The sequence below is a fragment of the Gymnodraco acuticeps genome, unplaced genomic scaffold, assembly GCF_902827175.1.
Source record: "Gymnodraco acuticeps unplaced genomic scaffold, fGymAcu1.1, whole genome shotgun sequence".
Taxonomy (NCBI): Eukaryota; Metazoa; Chordata; class Actinopteri; order Perciformes; family Bathydraconidae; genus Gymnodraco; species Gymnodraco acuticeps.
The window spans coordinates 1,171,349-1,192,572 of NW_022990027.1; the positions used below are offsets into that span (position 1 = coordinate 1,171,349).

General features: G+C 40.2%; 1 protein-coding gene across 1 annotated transcript; it reads right to left on the bottom strand.

Moving 5' to 3' along the window:
- Positions 1–1,758: 1,758 nt before the first annotated feature.
- Positions 1,759–19,428, bottom strand: gabrp (gamma-aminobutyric acid type A receptor subunit pi). The gene is made up of 10 exons (XM_034214920.1): positions 19,188–19,428; positions 18,065–18,145; positions 17,804–17,916; positions 17,618–17,685; positions 17,319–17,536; positions 16,369–16,451; positions 12,329–12,466; positions 12,075–12,227; positions 7,365–7,558; positions 1,759–2,200 (listed from the first exon to the last, which is right to left on the bottom strand). The coding sequence occupies exons 2-10, from the start codon at positions 18,115–18,117 to the stop codon at positions 1,868–1,870; spliced, it is 1,353 nt and encodes a 450-aa protein (XP_034070811.1). The 5' UTR covers positions 18,118–18,145; positions 19,188–19,428; the 3' UTR covers positions 1,759–1,867.
- Between the last annotated feature and the right edge of the window lie 1,796 nt (positions 19,429–21,224).

The following is a 21,224-nucleotide window of genomic DNA, read 5'->3' on the forward strand; positions in this document are numbered from 1 at the left end:
AAAAGCAAGCACAGTCGGAATAAAGTATTATTTTCTTTTTTTAAATGTTTTTCGGATTTCATATCGCATTAACACCATATCCCAACGTGCATTGCGGCTGAACAAGTCACTTAATAAAGGCAATTCAATGCAACACAGTATAGTGTGATGCAGCTCAGGCAGCCTATCGTTTATAACTAGTTTTACTAGTTTTTTTTTAACAAGACTTGTCAGGAAATAGACAAAGACAGGCTTTATTTGTATGTTAAGATGTTAGTAGCCATCTATTTAAAAATTATTAATAAAGCTTTCAAAATGGTAAAATGCACAGAAGAATTTCTAATGATGAATAGGAGTTTCGAATTCATCATTTTCTAGCCCTGTTTGAGGGACAAAAAGGTAATACATTCAACCCGGTATCACGGCAAGACGTGAACATGTGACGATTTACCATGCTGGGAGATTTCGTCCCTTCAAACGTGACAGTTACACGGTATTGTTAACATGGCCCAACCAGTGGAGATATACCCGGAAATGCCAAGCACAGGAGCTCACGTCTTATCATCATCATCATCATCATCATCATCATCATCATCATCATCATCATCATCATCATCATCATCATCATCATCATCATCATCATCATCATCATCATCATCATCATCATCATCATCATCATCATCATCATCATCATCATCATCATCATCATCATCATCATGTTCTCTGTAGCTCTGCTGCTGCTGGCAGCTGGAAGTGAGTCTCTCTGCACGAGTCAACACTTATACTGCTGTTTAACAGGATAATCCGTCATATACATTTATTTATTTTTTAACCACTAGGTGTCCCTTTCTATCAGCTGTGCACCGTTATGGTGTAAATACAGCCTATCTACCAATTGGATCAAATATAAAAGTCAGCCGAATTAGTGTTGATACTGCAAGGAGTTTTCAGTTTTGGCGGAAGTTCTTCCTGTTTGTCGAGAAGTCTTCTCATCAGGGCTCTATAAATAGAGAACTACGGCAGATATGTAATATTTAATGCAGCCGAACCGTGTATTACAATGCCGTTATGTGATGACTTTCAAAGAGAAAAGCAAGCACACGGAATAAAGTATTATTATTATTTATTTTTTAAATCGGATTTCACATCGCATTAACACCATTTCCCAACGTGCATTGGGGCTAAACCATCGAATCACCGAGCTGAGGACCTTGCCTACGTCTGTTTCCGGTATTTTTTATGACGGATGTATTTTGTTATACACACATTCCTTCACATTTAAATTTTAATTTACATTAAAGTATTTCGTGAGGCCTTCTAACATGTTTTTAAATATAACTACGGTTCTAGTTGAAGAGTTTGTAAATTAACATGAACCGAAGCTGTTGCCTGGTAACGCAATCGCACATCGTCACGTCCGTTAATTCCACATTCACACACATGGATTAACATCGATTTAATACATTAATGTAGCCTTTGTTTCTGCTAAAAGAGGTGTCGACCAGCTGGGGCTACGAGAAAATCGGCGAAATCGAGTGTGACTATAAAAAAAAAAATCATTATTATATTAATATTGACAATAACAACCGACCGTCGGGTAGCATTTGCTTGGCATTTCCGGGTAGGCCTATATCTCCACTGGTTGGGCCATGTTAACAATACCGTGTAACTGTCACGTTTGAAGGGACGAAATCGTGACATCTTCACGTCTCCCAGCAAGGTAAGTCGTCACATGTTCACGTCTTGCCGTGATACCGGGTTGAATACATTATGTGACACAAAAAAGCATGTATGATCAGTTTAGATCCAGTGGCAAATGGTATTGGGTCTCAAATGAGGAGATGGAGCAGCATAGCATCAAGGATGGTGAAATGAACAATGCAGCAGCTCAGAGGAACAGATAGTAAAGCCAGTAGAGGATATTGACACAGAGGAACGCCATGGGGAAAGCGGTGCGAGAGTGGCGATCGATGTTGTGTGGATTTTCCACCGTGAAGGCGGCCGCGGCTCTGCGTGAAGCGCTCCTCACTGAGGACAGACCGCAGCCCTGATCAGACAGCTTCTCTCTGGCCCCAGCATGGTTCCTCGTGTCGCAGTCCGCTGCCTGCTCCAGGGGCTCCTCTGCAGTGGAGCTCATCTGCACAGTGTGTTTCGGCTGGGTGTAGCGGAAGATGGGGATGGAGCCATTTCCGTTGGATTCATTGAAATCCCTCAGAAGCTCCTGATAGACAGACAATAACAGTGTTGTTGTTATCCAACATGCTTTAACCTCTTCTACACCGCACCCCCGATACCGCAACCCAGTCTCACGGCATTTCGTGTTATAGTCACGACATTTAATCTATTGATTCGTGTTCACCAACACGATTTTCCCCTTTTTTTCGTGTCACACAGAACGATTTTAAAAGCAATGTATTTCTATTGGTAGTATGTTTCGTGCCTGCAGCACGTCTTTTTGGCCGTTCGGGTCTTGGAAGACCGGAAGCTGTGGGGTTCATAAAAACATGTTCTTACTCAATATCAAGCCACGATTATTGTTTTTATTTTAAATCGTATAATGTCGGACTTTTTTTGTCGTCTGTGAGGAAAAGAAATGGGGCTCAGAGCCTCAAAATACTGAAATCTGTATTTTTTTAAATCTTTTTTTCCTTCTAATTTGTTATTCTTTTCTAAATATCACACTGTTATTTACTCAACAATAACACACAATTATCCTTGTTTTTATTTATTTGTTTGATTCCATAATCTTGGGCTTTTTTGGCTTCCATCAGGAACTGAATTTCAAAATAGAAATAACCGGAAACAGACGTAGGCCTATAAGGGACATTTCGAGCATCATTGTGATACACAGCCACTGAACTGATTACCCAAGATCCTCAGCTATGGTTTAAGCTCGCTGATTGGATGTTTTAGCCGCAATGCATGTAGGGATATGGTGTTAATGCGATATGAAATAGGATGGCCGAAGACACTACACTACCCATAATCCCCAGCTATCGTTTAGGACTACTGTCCCCGTGATTAATCTTTAAGCTCTGGGATTGGATGTTGGACTTGCAGTGCGCCAAGTTTACGCTGAGTGTCAAACAGCTGTTTGAAATGGAACGAAACCACGCCAGATATCCAAAACTGGAATCGAACGCCCCCCCAGAACTACACATGCTGGCTATTGTGTTTCGCAACATTTACTATGGGACGTCTCGACTGAACGTTTTCGTTTTTCCCACAATTAGAAGTTGCCAGTATTAAACACATGGGTGTTATCAAATGTAAAACATATAATTAATAAATGGGTGAAAATCGCTTGTGTCCATAATGCGCAACATTAATGTATACCCACATGACAGCTCATTGTTACTTTGTAATTCTACTCCACTACAATTCAGAGGTTAACCTGGTATTTTTACTCCACTGCATTTATTTGAGTTACTTTGCAGATTCTGATTAATGATGTAAAATATAAACAACCCTTAAATCAGACTTTAGTTACACCTGAGTAAAATTCAGGTAAGGTGATTTTCAAGTGCCAACAATCAGGAGAGATATTTGATTGTTGGTGCTTGAGAAGACTAAACATTTATCTGCAATTGACATGAATGGAAACGAGTAATAAAGTATATTCATTACTCGTTATTCTCTACTAATAGTTAATTAAAGACTGTATAATGGCTATTTTGCACATCCCTTTCAAGATTTCAAGATTTTCTAAGGTTTATTGACATATCATATACACAACTATGGTGTAGTTATGCAATGAATGAAAAACTTGAGTCGCAGCTGAGGTTCCTCAACAGTGCATTACAAGACATCTATCATGTGTGTACCTCCACCATTAAACTGTCATATTCTGCACATTTCTTATACTATCTACATACATAAGAGTATAATTCATATGTATAATATCAGTTAAAATAAGTGCTTCAACATAGTTAACATTGCAGGAAAGCAATATATTAGACGTTAAGTACTTTGTCAGGCTTAATATTTATCTGTTGATACCCCCAAAGCTTTTTTCTTATTTAAAAGAAGACCTTAATCTAAAGTATTATTTAATGTTTAAATAAAGGTTAATTCGTTTTTCTGTTTTGCACCTCCTCCTATTAATATCTTTGTACTGTACATCCTGCACTAAACTGTTTTATTGTAGAGATCACTTATAGTATCTTCTTGATTTTTTATATTCTATATTTCTATCACAGACCTTCTACTTTCCCCCTATGAAAGTATGTACTCTAATATTTTGTTCATCAAATATAACACATAAAAACAATAATTCAATAACGTGCTTTAACCACTAGGCGGTGCACACAAGGTACACACAGCCATAATAACTTTGTATTATTAGTGTAGGACACTTATGTATGTACAACATCTGCAGATGTGTAGTTTTATTCATGTTTTCACATAATTTTACAGCATATTGCTATATTATTTCAGACTCAGTATTTACATTCTTACATTCAAAGAAAATCAGTAATATCTTTAAAAACTACAAGTCCTTTTATATCAGCTGTGCACCGTTATGGTGTCAATATAACCTATCTACGAATTAGATCAAATGTAAAAGTCAGCCGAATTAGTGTTGATACTGCAAAGAGACGTATTGTGTGAAGAGAAATTGAAGATGTTAACAGCTTTAATTGGTGATATATTTAAATTATGATCCACGTCAAGTATTCCGTTTCGGCGGCATTTCTTCCATTTTTTCCAAAGGTCTTCTCATCAGGGCTCTATAAATAAAGAACTACGGCAGATCTGTAATATGTAATGAAGCCGAACCGTGTATTGCAATGCCGTTATGTGATGACTTTCAAAGAGAAAAGCAAGAACACTCGGAATAAAGTATTATTTTTTCGTTACATTTTTTTTTCGGATTTCATATCGTATTAACACCATATCCCTGAATGCATTGCGGCTAAAACATCCAATCAGCGAGCTTAAACCATAGCTGAGGATCTTGGGTAATCAGTTCAGTGGCTGTGTATCGCGATGATGCTCGAAATGTCCCTTGTAGGCCTACGTCTGTTTCCGGTTATTTTCATTTTGAAATTCAGTTCCTGACGGACGCTAAAAAAGCCAGAGATTATGAAATCAAACAAATAAATAAAAACAAGGATAATTGTGTGTTATTGGTGAGTAAATAACAGTGTGTTATTTAGAAAAGAATAACAAATTAGAAGGAAAAAAAGATTTTAAAAAATACAGATTTCAGTATTTTGAGGCTCTGAGCCCCATTTATTTTCCTCACAGATGACAAAAAAAGTCAGACATTATACGATTTAAAAGAAAAACAATAATCGTGGCTTGATATTGAGTAAGAACATGTTTTTATGAACCCCACAGCTTCCGGTCTTCCAAGACCCGAACGGACAAAAAGACGTGCTGCAGGCACGAAACATACTACCAATAGAAATACATTGCTTTTAAAATCGTTCTGTGTGACAGGAAAAAAAGGGGAAAATCGTGTTGGTGAACACGAATCAATTATAGATTAAATGTCGTGACTATAACACGAAATGCCGTGAGACTGGGTTGGATACCGGGGGGAAAAATGCGTCATCTGCAGGAAACAGCGTCTGAGGGCATCTTAATATTCAATAAACTATGAATGTTTTATATCCATGTAATGGGAAGAAACTCAGCTAACTGATCATTTTTATTTTTATTTTCAAAAAACCCACAAAGCTAGCGCTGAGCCTATGAATTAGCCACGAGCGAAAGATAATAACGGGGTGTTGCACAGAAACTCACTCATAACACCCTTATTACTTATCGTAGCTGCACGTCCAACCCATCGATCTGATGGTGCGATGACACAGAATCGATGGGTACATACATCATCACTCCATGATAACAACTCGCGAAGCTATTAACAAGAACAGACATCAAAACATGTGGCGCTATAGGTAGCTAAAACCGGCAACATGGCCTACCTTGGTCGTTGTCTGGTCAAAAGTGGTCTTCAATGGGATTAAAACGATAAAAACGCTGCTGAACTTAATCCATAGGTTAATCCAATGTGTCTGTGTCCCTTTGAAATGATTTCTGATAATCCATAAGCAATAAACCTGCTTTTCCGTTTCCAGATGAGAGATAGGTTCACTCTGATGCAAACCTGCATGCGCAAAGCCCCCACCTTTTTTATTTACCATGTGTGTGTACGGGGAAATTCCCCTTTGATTCTATTGGCTCTAACGGTCAAAAAGAGATGTCATTCACCAAAATCGACCAATGGGTTCCAGAGAAACGGTAAAAAATGGCCATTTCCACCCAAATCAACTCAGAGGTGGAGTTTTTTTTGCTAAACCTCTCTAAAAAGGTCAAATGTCACTTATTTTGTATCAATCTTGATACAGTGTACTTATTATATGTTGTACTTTGGATTCCTAAAGCTTTTAGTCTACCTTACCATTATCCAAGGGTAGTTTTTCACTATAAGTAAAACATAATTTTTGGACGGAAACTATAATTTACAGTTTTTTACGATGTTCAATCTGAATTTTCTTTAAAATAAAAAACATCTATATTGATTCTGACTTTTGAACATCCAACTCACAGGTTTATCATTACTTTGAGAAACAAGATTATTAATGTAACCCTTTTAGAAGTGTAGTTAAGGTCATTTGTTCTGGGAATGTCATTTTCGAGCCTGAGACCTGAAAAACAGGCTCAGGGCTTAACAGGTTAAGGGTGGGTGAATAAAGTTAATTTGAACTCATAGAAATCACTTTGAAGCTTACCATGTCGATGAATTCAAATAATACAATTATTTTTCGTAAACAAGTCTTCTGAAATGTAATGTTAAAAAACACGAAAAGGCATTCTTCGATTTAATTTGTGGGAATTTGTTGACAAGTTGGACTCAAAAGTTTCAAGATGGATCTCTCGGGATATGTGTTTTTGTCAATAAATCTGAATACTGTCAAAAGTAATCAAAGGTTTTAAATAATGTATATAGGAATTCAATGTAATATAAATCGTACTTTGAATGATTTATGACCAAACCCCTCTGAAAAATCCTTAAATATGTATTTGCTTATGTAAGAGCTACTGAAGTGAAAATCTCCCTTTCAGAAAAAGAGAACAATATTTGGAGAAAACGGCCTTAAGGATACGTTTTGTAAAATGTAACATTTTGCAAGACACTACAGGTGAATATTTAATAAATTTAAGTCAATATGTATCACCCTAAAACTTCCCCAGTTGATTAGGTTTATCTTACATGTATAAATATGCAAATGAGGTAATATCTTATGCCTACTTTCTGAGGAATCTAAAGACCCCACTAGACACAGTTTAGTATAATAAACACTTTACGGTATATTCTGGATGTTTCGTTCCACTATAGTTTTTCACCTCATATTTAAATATGAACATATCCTCACCCTGTGTAATTCCTCTATAGTCTGGTTCTGCATGGTATAGAAGTGTGCACAGGCGTACTCCACCAGAGCACCAAAGATGAAGGTGAAGCAGATGCCCAGGTACACATCGATGGCCTTGATGAAGCAGTTGGCATTGGGCAGGGATGTGCGGGCACCCATCATCAGTGTGGTCATGGTCAGGACTGTTGTCACTCCTGGGAAAAACATCACAGTGTTGTTTTCATGATGCAAGATAGGATGAAACTCTACTTCATGTATCATTTTTTTGTAATTTGCTTTTTCTATGCTCTTTTATCTAAATGGGTACTGGTGTAAGTAAACCATTTAAGGGTACAGTTGTTCCTTTAGCTGGAGCCAAAGTGATGATGATGTATTTATACTAGGGCTGTCAGTCGATTAAAATATTTAATCGCGATTAATCGCATGATTGTCCATAGTTAATCGCGATTAATCGCAAATTAATCGCACATTTTTGATCTGTTCTAAATGTACCTTAGAGGAATATTTTTCAAGTTTTTAATACTGTTATCAACATATGAGTGGACAAATATGCTTTATGCTAATGTTTATTATCATTTGAACAATGACAAAAATTCTCATGAATATTAAACACAACAACCTCTGAACATTACAAATATTCGCCTCAATTCAACCTGGAACCTCTCTCATACAATAATACAATACAAATGGTGTGTGTGTGTGTGTATGTGTGTGTGTGTGTGTGTGTGTGTGTGTGTGTGTGTGTGTGTGTGTGTGTGTGTGTGTATGTGTGTGTGTGTGTGTGTGTGTGTGTGTGTGTGTGTGTGTGTGTGTGTGTGTGTGTGTGTGTGTGTGTGTGTGTGTGTGTGTGTGTGTGTGTGTGTGATCGTTGGAGCTATGTGCAACTCAAGGCATATGCTCGAACGGGAGCTGCCTGGACGCTGCAATCATGTTGCACTATCCGTGCTGAGTGTGCTGACTTTTCGTACAATGTCCCACTGTCTGGCTTCCTGCATAAAGTCAAGTGCTCGGCGCAGTTGTGGCGAAATGTCGCTCCTCTGTTTTCATTTAAACAGCTCCATATCCGTTAGCGCAGCTAGCTAGCACCAGATGCTAACAACAACAATGCACGTAAGGTCTCTCTCTCGCTCGCTCGGGCCACACATACACACACCCTCCCGGTCCTCCCAACAACCAGTCGGTGCCTGCCGGTGAGCGTGGAAGTGTGGTCTGCCACAAGCGGGCGGCAGGAGCGGGGCTGTCAGCATCAGCTTGTAGATGGTATTTTAAACTCGATGCTCTCCCACTCAGGGCTTTTTGGAGTAGATCACATCATGACCTACTACAAAAACCTAGGGGTACGCAAAGATGATTTCAGTCTAGCAAGGGTAACAACAGCAGAGGTACTCATTAAACTGAGCGCCCTCCAACCTAACAAGGCCACTGGCCACGACAATATCCCCTCCAAATTCCTCAGAGACTCAGCAACCGCCATCTCACCAGTCATAACTCACATAATTAACCTCTCCATAAAACAGGGAAAAGTACCCAAAGACTTCAAAATTGCAAGAGTAACCCCCCTGCACAAAAAGGGCAGCAAATTGGACCCAGGCAACTACCGCCCTGTTTCTATACTTACCTCCATCTCGAAAGTCATGGAAAAAATAGTATATGAACAGGTCGAAAAGTACCTCGCGGAAAAGAAACTAATCTATGAATTTCAATCTGGCTTTAGAACATCCCACTCCACTGACACATGCCTTCTTTATTTGAGCGACCACATCAAACAAGAGGTGGACGAGGGCAAGTACTGCGGCATGGTGATGCTGGACCTACAAAAGGCTTTCGACACTGTCAATCACCCCATTCTGATTGACAAGCTAAAAGCAATTGGTTTTGATAAACTATCGGTGAGCTGGATGCAATCCTACCTGGAAGGGAGAGAACAGATGGTGGAGGTAAACGGTACTCTGTCCCCCCCCCTCCCAGTGAGCTGTGGTGTTCCACAAGGAAGCATATTAGGTCCGTTACTGTTCCTAATTTATGTAAATGACATGTCATCAGCATGTGACTGCAACTTGTTCCTGTTCGCGGACGACTCAGCCCTGCTGGTCTCTGACAGGAACAGGTTGCAGGTTGAAAAAACCCTCAGCTCCGAGCTCGGCAGAATCTGCACCTGGCTCGCCGATAATAAATTATCATTACACCTGGGTAAAACAGAGTCCATTCTCTTCGGTTCGAAACATAATCTCAGCAAATCCGACGACTTCTCAGTTGCAGTGGGCGACATTATTGTCACAAGTAAGAAGGAAATTACATACCTAGGATCTATTCTTGAGGCAAACCTCTCCTGTGACAAAATGGCATCCAATGTAATAAAAAAAGTCAATCAAAGAACTAGATTCCTATACCGGATCTCCTCTCTGGTAAACAAAAACACCCTGAAAACTCTGGCAGGAGCACTCATTCAAGGGTACTATGACTATGCTTGCACGTCATGGTACCATAGCACCTCCAAGGCGCTAAAAATAAAACTTCAAACATCGCAAAATAAACTGGTCAGACTACTGCTTGACCTTTCATCTAGAACCCACCTCACCTCTGCCCACTTTGACAACCTAGGACGGCTTAGAGTAGACGACAGAGTACAGCTACTTGCAATGGGCCTGGTCTACAAGATCCACTACACCTCTATGGTACCCATGTACATGTAAAAATTCTTCCCAAAGGTCAAGGAATACCATGATCATAACACCAGAGGGAGCTCCACAAATCATGTGAAACCCAGATTTGGCACAAAAAAGGGGGAATACACGTTTCGCAACTATGCCACATCAAGGTGGAACGCTCTTCCCACAACTGTAAAGGAAAGTAAAACTATACTTACCTTCAAAACCTCTCTTAAAGAGCACCTTCGGGGGAGAGCATTGCAAAACTGGCCCCGGTAATGGTACAAATCTCAACCTGTCGTTCAATGGACAGCTTCCCCCCCCCATCTATGTATATACTCGCATTTTAGACTCTGTTACTAACTGTATATCTGTAGATTTGGTATGTCTTAAATGTCCGGTTAGGATGTATTAGAATGAAATCTAAAATGAAAATTGTAAACAAGCAATCTGTATGTAAAAAAACCACCTGTATGTAAATTGTAAATAAGCCATCTGTATGTCAAATATGTCTTATATGTCTTAAATGACATGATGAATTGGAAATGGGGGACCCTGATGTAAACAAGACGAAAGACTTTCTCTGGTCTGCATCCCCTTAACAATTGTATGTTTTGAGCTGTACTGTACTGTACCCAATATACAAGCTGTTAATAAACTTTTCAATCAATCAATTCAAAACTCTGAAACTACGGGGCGGCCGAGGAAAAAAAAATACACATGCGTTAATCGCGTTAAAATAATTAGTGGCGTTAATTTTTTTTTGCGTTAACGCGTTATTAACGCGTTAACTTGACAGCCCTAATTTATACTATCCTTATGAATGCAGGACAATTATAATGCTTTAAGGAAATTGGTGCAATCCACTGCGTCTATTTCCTACATGTTGGATCACCATGTAAAGCCAACATGTGTATATTGTATTAATGCTATTTTTATCCACCTACAAAACTCTTAAAGATGAATACAGTTGTGTTCAATTCGAATGTTTGTAATTGTATGTACTGATAGTCCTATCATCTACAATATTTAACATCTTTGCCACAATGGAGTGTGTTTTAACCCTTGTGTTGTGTTCAAAAGCTGTTACCTTTCATGGTGTTCGTGTGTCAATTTTGACCCATGATTTATCTCAGTCCAAAACACACACAAAAATAACTATCATCCAATATTGTTTTAACAACATCATAACTAACTTATAATGCATTCATAACCGTACAATCCTGTTGTAATTTAATGTTATGGCCCAAAACACATTACACCACATATTGCCAACGTGCATGTGTGTGTTCAGGTTCAAGTGTTAGTGTACATATTCTTTGAGAAAAGTGGAGTTCCCATGGAGGGAAGGGGCAGAGGGAGGGGAGACCAGGTGCATGTTGCGAAAAATTATTGTTACAGTGTATGAAGGGGGTGGGGCTGGAGTGTCTAAAGTCAAAGATGAATCTTGATTGGGCCAAATTTGACCTCGAGTCACCCAAAACAATGCTGCTGGGTCTCCCCAAACCCGAACACCAAATTATACACTTTTTTTTTAGAGACCTTCAGACTTGTCAAAAATTGTCAAAATCAGTTTTGTAGTGTTTATATAGCTGTTGTGGAGGATATCATGAAGCCTTGTTCCGATAAAAAAAACTAGAGTGTAGTTATTATATAATTTTAACTTGAAACGGGTCACGGGAGACCCGAACACAACATAAGGGTTAAATGAGTGTATATTTGTCGTTTTTCTTTCAAATCTAGGATACCTAACCGCCGATGCACACAAATCTGTCAGCATTGTGAACATTTACTTTTCTGCTTTTATATTTTAAATAGCACCACTATAACATTTGACTATATTGTGTTATAATATGTTTTCTCTGCTTTGGTCATATCTGTCGGACCATATATAAAGTCTATAAAAGTGATTCAATATATGAAGAATTTATGCACTTAGGCTCTTAACTCCATGATACTTTGACCTTTAGATAAACAGGATATGAAGAATTGATGCACTTAGGCTCTTAACTCCATGATACTTTGACCTTTAGATAAACCCAGTTAGATATCCAGTACTGACCGATGCAGGTCCTGGCTGGGACAGAGGACTGGCTGATCCAGAATGAGACCCAGGAGAGGACCACCAGCAGGATGGAGGGGACGTACGTCTCCAGGATAAAGAACAGCACGTTTCTACGCAGTGCGAAATGCAACACCAGCTTAGGGTATTGTCCTGTAAAAAAGACAAGGTACATATTGTAATGATGTATCATTTCTGCTCTCATATATAGGCTACTCATTTGTTAGGGGCTTCTGGGGGTTGAAGTATCCTACCTGTCTCATACACAGCCTCGGACACTGAGGTATAGTAGCTCTCTACGCTGTACTGAGCTAGCCTCAGTATGTCGAGACCCTTCACCGAATCATTCCCTCTGGTCCAATAGAACACCACGTCCTGCAGGTTGTAGCCCCCTGGAAACACACACATACAAAATGTCTGATAAGTTAGTGGTCCAGGAATGAGTACTACATCAGGAAATGAGTTAGCATTTTGGCACGTTGGGGTTCCCTCGTCCCAATGTCAATGTTTTTGGTCCTGAAATACGGACTGTGGTTAACACTACTTAATATATTTGTACATTGTGTTCTATGACATAAAACACTTCATTAAATATGCCACAAACGGTTGCTAACAAGGGACTAAATGAGACTACTAAACTTCATAGCGCCAAACATTAGCCACCGTTAGCGTAGCGGTGGTCACGCGCAGTCATACTACCGTGATGTAGTTTGTTTATAGCCTGACGTTAGCTATTTACTTTAGCTATTTCATTTACTATTGTAGCGACCCTGTATAGGATGCTGAGGGTGTCACTCAGGCATCCCCCGTCTCTCTGCCAATCATAGAGCTGCACGGTGATGCTGGTTGAGGTGCGGGCCCGTGGTTGGGGGAGCAGACGGGGGAGGGCGGGAAGTTGTGACGTAGACACTGTTATATATATGGGTATGTGTGGGAGTTAGAGTTAGTGTGAGGTTGAACCCACAAGCTGTACATGAACCTGTGATCATCTGTGAATAAGAAGAGTTATTAAAGCCTAATAACTGGAAGCCTGTTTCCGACTCCCTTTGTGATCGTTACACTATTATAACAGTGGTCTTAATATGTTACGGAGCCCTAAAGGGACATGGAAGAAGAAGAAAAAAGAGAGAGAGAGAAAAAAAAAAGAGAAACTAATCCTGACTATCCTGACTTTATTTTATTTTTTTGAGAAACTTACCGGTGCGCCAAGGAGGAAGTGGAGCACACAGGAGACAACCATTTAATTGCATACTGTTATGTTTACGTGGGGAAATGACAGTGCATATACATTATTTGAGATATATTTCGAACTCCGACTTAATTTTATGGGCATTTCGGCCAGGGGTGTAGAGGTATTTGTTTAAGCACCAGATTGGCAAAACAGGAGAGTCTGTAAACCAGTCTGCTTTGATCTATGAATTAATGCAGGGTTGCCAACTCTCACGCATCTGGCGTGTGACACACGCTTTCACTCTCAATCTCACGCTCTCACGCTGCCCAAACTATTCTCATGCCAAAAACAAGATGAACCGGCAATCGTTTTTGGTTGGTTATTTACAATGTTGAGTTGACCGCTGCTCAATCTGTCGATCCGCTCCCTCCCCGCCCCCACCCCAGAGCAGTGGGAGCCGGTTGGTCAATCCCCGACCCGTATTGCGCATGCGCAGATCTAAGATCCAGTAGAAATGATAAAAAGTAAAGTCTGCTGCTTATTGTTCTATTAGGCCAAAATGGAGTCAAAGAGTATATGAGAGTGAGAGTGTGTTAATTAATATATTTGGCAGTTTGGAGTAAGTCTGTAGATTTGTTTGTGTGTGGGTGTTTCATGTATAGGCCTCTCACGATAATTAATTTAGTTGGATACATTTTCCCGGAAATTATTGCGATAAACGATAATATTGTCGGCACCGTTGTATGACCATTTTAGACCACTGACATAATGATAATATATAATAATAATAATTCAAGTACATCCTTTCAAACTGCTAGTCACATCCTCATGTAAATGGCAATTTATCGAGTTCATTTTTATTTATCGTACGATAAATCAATGAATTGCTTATCGCGACAGGCACACAATAAAATTGTGGAAACAAACATGTGTTTGACTTTCATTAGTGAATGAAACTTTGTGCCCTTTATATTCTGTGTCCAATATTGTGTATATATTGTATACATATCCTATATATATGCTAAGGTCCCGCTACTGACACGATAGCAGTCATTTAGTGCGCATATGTGTAATTAAACCCATGATATCAAAATCTCACTCCAGCCAGGTACCCAAAGTTGGCAACCCTGATTAATGTCCGTGACTCTCATGCCCCGGCCACACGAGGACGAAAACGGCTAAACGCATAGGATTAACGCAAACGCAATCGCAAGAAAACTTCCGTCCACACACAATAGTCATCCGGATAGTGTCTGTCCACACGAGACAGCTCCGTTTAGCTCCAACCGCTGGAGAAGCTGCAGTACATATGCAGGAGCCTGTACGTGGCGCTGTAACTTCCTCCACAAAAGCAGCGAAGAAGCATGGTTGTCATGGTTGCCCTTCTTTTTATTCTCCGCGGCCGAGGGAACCGGGCAGAGTTTTTCGCCAGTCAACGTGTATTAAAGTTTAAACCTTCCCACAAAATTATAAAAGTGCCGGTCAAAGGTCTTCTTTGTTATTTATTGAGCTTTAAAACAAATGAATAACGACTCTATATAATATAATAATAAAATACACGGAGCCTCTCTTTTTCCTCCCTCTTCTCCTCCAGCGTCAGTGTCTGTCTCATGCAGCAGCTGGTCCAGTAATGAGTGACCCGGCCGACAGTCAAAATAAACATATTTATAACTAGTTTAGGTAGTTTGAGAGGTGTCTCCGTCCTGTCAGATTAGACTTCACTCGCGTGTATGTCCATATCGAGAGAAAGATAAATAATCTGAAGTCAGTGTGCAGTTTACTTTGATGCGGGGGTGAGCAGCAGAGGTGGGGAGAGGCGGGGCTATTGCCTCATCATTATCAGAAAATGATCGTATAGGGCGCACACATGGAGCCGTTGGACCCCCCAGAGCGTTGCGTATGCCGTTCTATCCACCTTGGGACCCGTTATCGTTTATCGTTATCGTTTAGTCGTTTAGTGCCGTATTCGGTCGTCCTCGTGTGGCCGAACGGTCTATATGACACTAAACAGTAACGCAAACGACCGTTTTCGTTCTCGTGTGGCCGGGGCATCAAAGTACCTGCTGCCCTCAGCTGGTTTAAAGGGAAATAAACACTCAAAACACATGCACACGGAGCACAAACAGATTCACATCAATCATGCACCCTGGTGACCGGACATCTCCTTCATAAAACTAATAAAAGGGGGAGTAATCAGGCAGTTCGATGTGTGTAGAGGTGCATGTGTGTGTGTGTGTGTGTGTGTGTGTGTGTGTGTGTGTGTGTGTGTGTGTGTGTGTGTGTGTGTGTGTGTTGTGTGTGTGTGTGTGTGTGTGTGTGTGTGTGTGTGTGTGTGTGTGTGGGTGGGTGGGTGGGTGGGTGTGTGTGTGTGTGTGTGCACGGGTGTGTGCGTGTCAGCCAGTATGAGTGTGTGTCAGCCAGTATGAGTGCGTGTCAGCCAGTATGAGTGCGTGTCAGCCAGTATGAGTATGTGAAAAATAAAGACTGTGGGAGAGAAAGCCTGGAGCTTACCTGGCTTACATGTCAGACCTCGCAGCTTTAGAACGAGTGTTGACATAAGCTACACTGATATTATTGTGTGAACTGCACACAGTATAGTGTACTCAGAGAGAGTCTGGTGATGGATTGCTGCATACAGTGTAAAAACCTTTGATATGAAATGCAGTTTTGTTGCGCTTAATGCTGAAATCGATAACGCTTTTGAATGAAAAGAAAGAAGAACGAGAAACTTTCTCGTGCGCACGAGATACTTACCCGTTATCCTGACTTTTTTTTTTTCTCTCTCTTTTTTTTTTTTCCATGTCCCTTTAGGGGCTCCGTAATATGTGGACACTTGCTGAACATAATGTGTAATCATCATACATTTGTGTTGGCCACAGATATTACTTCATAAAAAAATTGGAAATCCAATGAAAAAAATCCCATTGCTTTTTGTCATGGTAGCCTATGTGATGCTAACTTCTGGGTCAGCCATAAAAAGAAACACCACTATGAAAATATTATTGCACAACTGTACAGTTTTAATTATCTGCCACAAATAACATTTCAGTGTGGTGCTCACTACCCAGATGTTGTCGTTCGATGATGATGATGATGGTGATGATGGAGTTCTCAGATACTCACAGCTCTCCAGCTGCAGGGTGCACACCTGTCTGTCCATGGGGTACTTGGTCAGGTCCATGTTGCAGGCGATGGTAGCTGTGATGCTGTTGTTTATTCATACAGTGGCAAGATCATTAGAATAACTCCCCTGAATCACTGGTACTCCTTTGACGACAGGGAGGTTAATAACTAGTGAAATCAAAGAACTCTCCCCTTTATGCATCGATCAAAAGAACAGAGTCTTGTATCTGAAGTGTCAGATTATTATGTATCCAATCATAAATTGCTGACTTGGCATGTTGAAAATCTCCTGTTGATATATTGCTAACCTAAAGAGTGTTCTCAGTCTGTATAGTCAAATCTACTAATTGCGTAGGAAAACATTGTAGATTTGTAATTGGTAGACATGGACACGGACAATATTGATCTGAAGTACAATGCAACTATAAATGCACAGCTTAATCAGCTTCAAATAAACAGATTTAATTAAAACAGTTGAATCAAAATGTGTTCTTCTATTCAAAAAGAGTAAGGAATGTCCTTGCATTTCTGTGCTCAGTAAAGCTGCATGAAATTCTCTATCAGTCTGACATGTCTGATAAGATGTCAGAATGAATTTGGACTGTGGCTAAAGGGGAATCTTCCCTAACACAATTTGATTAGTTTGAAGAGCTTTCAAAATACAGATATTCAGGGGCATTGCCCTTAGGTGATATGACTTATAAGTGATGATAAATAAGTGTGTTTTGTTGCTTTTTCTTGTAGAACCCAAGGCCAATTCACGGTTGATTACCACGGCAAACAACATGAAATTGTTTTTGTGTGCCTTCCCTTCATTTCCTGCTCTTTTCTGTAAGTGTCCCCCTTTCATTTTTCTCTCAGGTCATTTGTACACATACTGGCTCTGCAGAATGTGTACTTTTGTGTAAAAAATGTCACTAAATGTCAAATCAATGAACTTAAACCTGTACCGTAGGGCGTAGAGAACGGTCCCGTTGCTGAAGATGCGGATGAGGCGGTTTTCCACTGTGACGTCATGCAGGAAGGAGCGCTTGGAGTCGGGGATGAAGGTGTCAGGGATCCACAGCAGGGACACAAGGCGCCCGTCCACGCTGACGCTCTCATTCCCCGGGAACACCAGGCGGGAGTCACGCCAGCGCTGACGGAGGAAGATGGTTGCAGTGTAGTCCTAAAAAAATATGTAAGGAATACTTATTCATTCATATCTTCATTCACCTACTGACAAAAATAAGTAAGAATAGTGATGTACCATGTTGATTTCAGAGATGGCGTCAATGCTGGCGATGTCTAGACTCATTCCAATTTCCACAGGACCCTCTATCAAAGACAGACCACAGGAATTGAAAATCATCAGGCTTTTTTTTTCGGGGATACACAAGCATCCAAATTGAAACAATCAAACTCAAATAAATCAAACAATCACGCTCATCCCTACCATTGAAATTAGGCCTGAGGTAGCGGTTGTATCCTTTCATCAGCTTCTGAATTGTCGGCTGCAGCTGAGAGTCGCTCCATTCGTCCCAGTGATTGCCAGAGTACGTACAACCACTGACAGCAATCAAGAGATAAATGAGACACGAGATGGACCATAACATTGGGGACTAAGCTAAGAAATTGCATTTTCAACCGATATGAATATCATTGACAGCACGTGTTGTTAACCCTATACATGAGTGTTCGGCCTTTGGACTCTCACCCCTGTGTGAAGGTCAGGCAGAGGGTCAGTAGCGTGTGCAGCAGGGCGGACATTGTGGATTGACAGGCCAGAGGTCAGCGGCTGTGCTCGGGGAAACAAAAACAGATCACAAATCATTCTTCTACATGTCATGGAATAGCATTGTTTCACCATAGGGTGGCAGCACATGACCAAATCTGATCCCACAGCTAAGGGAACATGTTTTAAACAGCAGCCATCCTCAGGCTTTGATGTTATAAAACATTGCCCTCTTACTTAAAAAAAGGTGGAACTTCCTGGTCAATGAGTTAATTTGTTGCGGCTTGAAAATAAAGAGCGATGAAGCCCTTCCGACTTATTTACATGTTCGTTTCTGCGCCTTTCTTGCAGGTAAATGTAGCCTGTCACATGCTGATTTATGTGGCTGCAACCTCATGGTTTATTCATCACCTCTCTTACAACTAATCCTGTCTCTCACTCATCAAAGCCTCCCATTGTCTAGTTTTCACATGCCACGCTCCTCTTCTTGCAGATAAATCTAACTGGCAGTAATAGACTTCAGCCCTCCTTAAGTCTTACTTTTATACACACTATATAAAACCATCATTCATGTGTTTGTGTTTCCTATTTTTCCAATTATAATGTCACCTCAGCATAGCATTAAATATTTAGTTTTTCATTCACACAGCCCTGCAGTTATAAATCATGATGCATGTGAACACGACTGTTTCCTTTTCTAATGGCCATAATGAAAGTTAAAGAGCCATAGATGGTATTAAGCTGTTTATTTGACATAAGCCAGTTGATGATTAAATCATGCCAAAATATTTTTATTTAATTTATTGTTTATTGTTTGTAGCTTATAGGCTTACATATTTTTTTCTCTAAATTCTCTAAAATACTATTTATGTCGGATTATGCATGCTCCTTTTTTCAATTTCTTTAAGCCAACACTTCTTATTATCTATTTCCCTTCTGCCATGTATCGACTTACTACAGAATATTCTATATATTTAATTTGTTGCTCAGTCTGTTCCTGCACATCCATATAAATAATTTCTTCCTTAACATTTGATCACAATGAAAACTATTTGACAATTTTTATTTTTACAGACTTCTTATCATGTCTCCATCTTTTTCTTACCTGTTGCAGTCTTCTGGCGTCCTTTTTCCACCTCAGGTCACTTTCTCTCTTTGGTTCCTCCCCCACTCTTCTCTCTTCCTCCGTCCCAAATGTTATGAGAGTCTGAGATTTCGCTCCTTCCTTAATAAAGATATCTTAGAATCTCTACCATCTAAATACAAACCCCGGTCTCTCCTATCATTTGGTCCTGATGCGTGGGCTGGTGTTGGTTGTTTTGTTGTTTGTGCATCTCCCCATCTCTCTGCACAGCTGTATTCATCTCACCCAGAGCCTTTGTGCACCCCCCTCCCTACCTCTCTCTCCCTCTTATGCCCCTCACCCTCTCATTTGCACTGCATCTCTCCCCTGTTTCCTTCACAGCCCCCACACCTCCACACATAAGCACATACATGTACTTTACGCACACACATTGACATCCTAATTCTCCTCCTACACGTTGTTTTTCTCTTTGCCTTTAATCTTCTACCCTTCCCTTCCAATTTACACTGACACCACACCTCCTTCTGGGCTTCGAAGTACTCCTCTGTCTCCTTCCTCTTTGCCGTCTCCTCACCTCAAGCTCTGCTACCTTGCATCAGTGTCATCACCCAAATAACTTTCCTCCTTATCTTCACTTTCATAAAATACCCATGTGGCTCCCCTATGTGAGACTCATTTTTACTTTATGCTGCTCCTAAAACTTCCCTCCTGCAGCCTCCAACCCCGTCTACAAAAAGCTTCTGCTGTCCACATTCTGCTTAATGATAATGTTAAACCCTAATGATGATAGTGATGGTGATGACATATCCACACACAGCAGTCGACAACTGGGCTCCAATCTCGCTGTGATCAATCTAAATGTGCTCTCCGAGATACAGCTCTAATTATATATCCTGACCTGCGAGGGCCCGTTGGTAGGAGTTCCAGCATGTGGGAGAAAGCCTTCAGGGCAGCCTAATAATGCCTAATGAGATTTCAGCACATGCGATCAACCTGCTGCAGCCATTGCTTTCCCAGCCTGCTCCCCCCAGTACTGCTATTGATGTTAACTGGTCGCTAACAAGCTTACATGTCCCTGTCATGGACTACTTTGCGCATCAGTAACTCACTGCAGACGTAAAGCTCTCTTATTCTTAATTTCATGCTCCGGTGGTGCTGTATTCTTGGATTAACAGCCTTTTTTTTTACATGGTGTTGATTATATTTGAATGAACAGAGGATGATCTAATTTGCATCTACTTTGTGAATCAAAGTAGACACACCAGTAGCATTTGCTGACAGTGAACGAGACAAATAGAGACATTTTTGAAGCACCTGAGGGGGGTTATGTCAGAATAATTCTAGTCAAACCAGCGATGTCAGACAACTCAGTGTAAGTCAGCGTCCACCTGGCTGCCTCTGTCTATACCTGCCTGCATATATCTGTGTGTGACTGACTGTTTTTCTTTGTACTTCACCACTTAAAGGCTCCCTGTTTATCCATATTCGTACGCTTGTCCATTTCTCTATTGCTTTTATTATCGTTCCCACTTTTCATATTTCCTTGCATCCCCCCAAGATTTATCGGCCACTTTAATGTTCCTGCATGGCTGCCTCTCTTGGTGAATTCAACTTTAATGTCTTTTAAAAAATCACAGATGCATCATATACTCAAATGTCCATTATATTTTTATTTGAATGTTTATAGGGCATAGCACACCAATACGCTTATTCTCCTGGGTATGCATTCTTTTCATGTATTATTCACACCATTTATTTTAGTAATTTTGTTCCACAACAATTTTGTTCCTCTGTGATTACCTTAGTGAATAGATATAGATGTGTTAGTCAACACATGAAATTTGTATGTCCCGTGTCCTCATGGTTATTATCTTATTCACTTTCTGTCCATGTCAACCATAAATTAGGTTCCGAAAATTGCATTTTCAATTATGGTTCAAAAGAAACATATTTTCTCCTGTAATAATGTAGCCGCTTCAGACACATGGTAAAGCTGTAAACTGAAACAAAATCAATAAAAGCTTTACATGGTTAAATTGAGTAAAGTATCATGGTTTG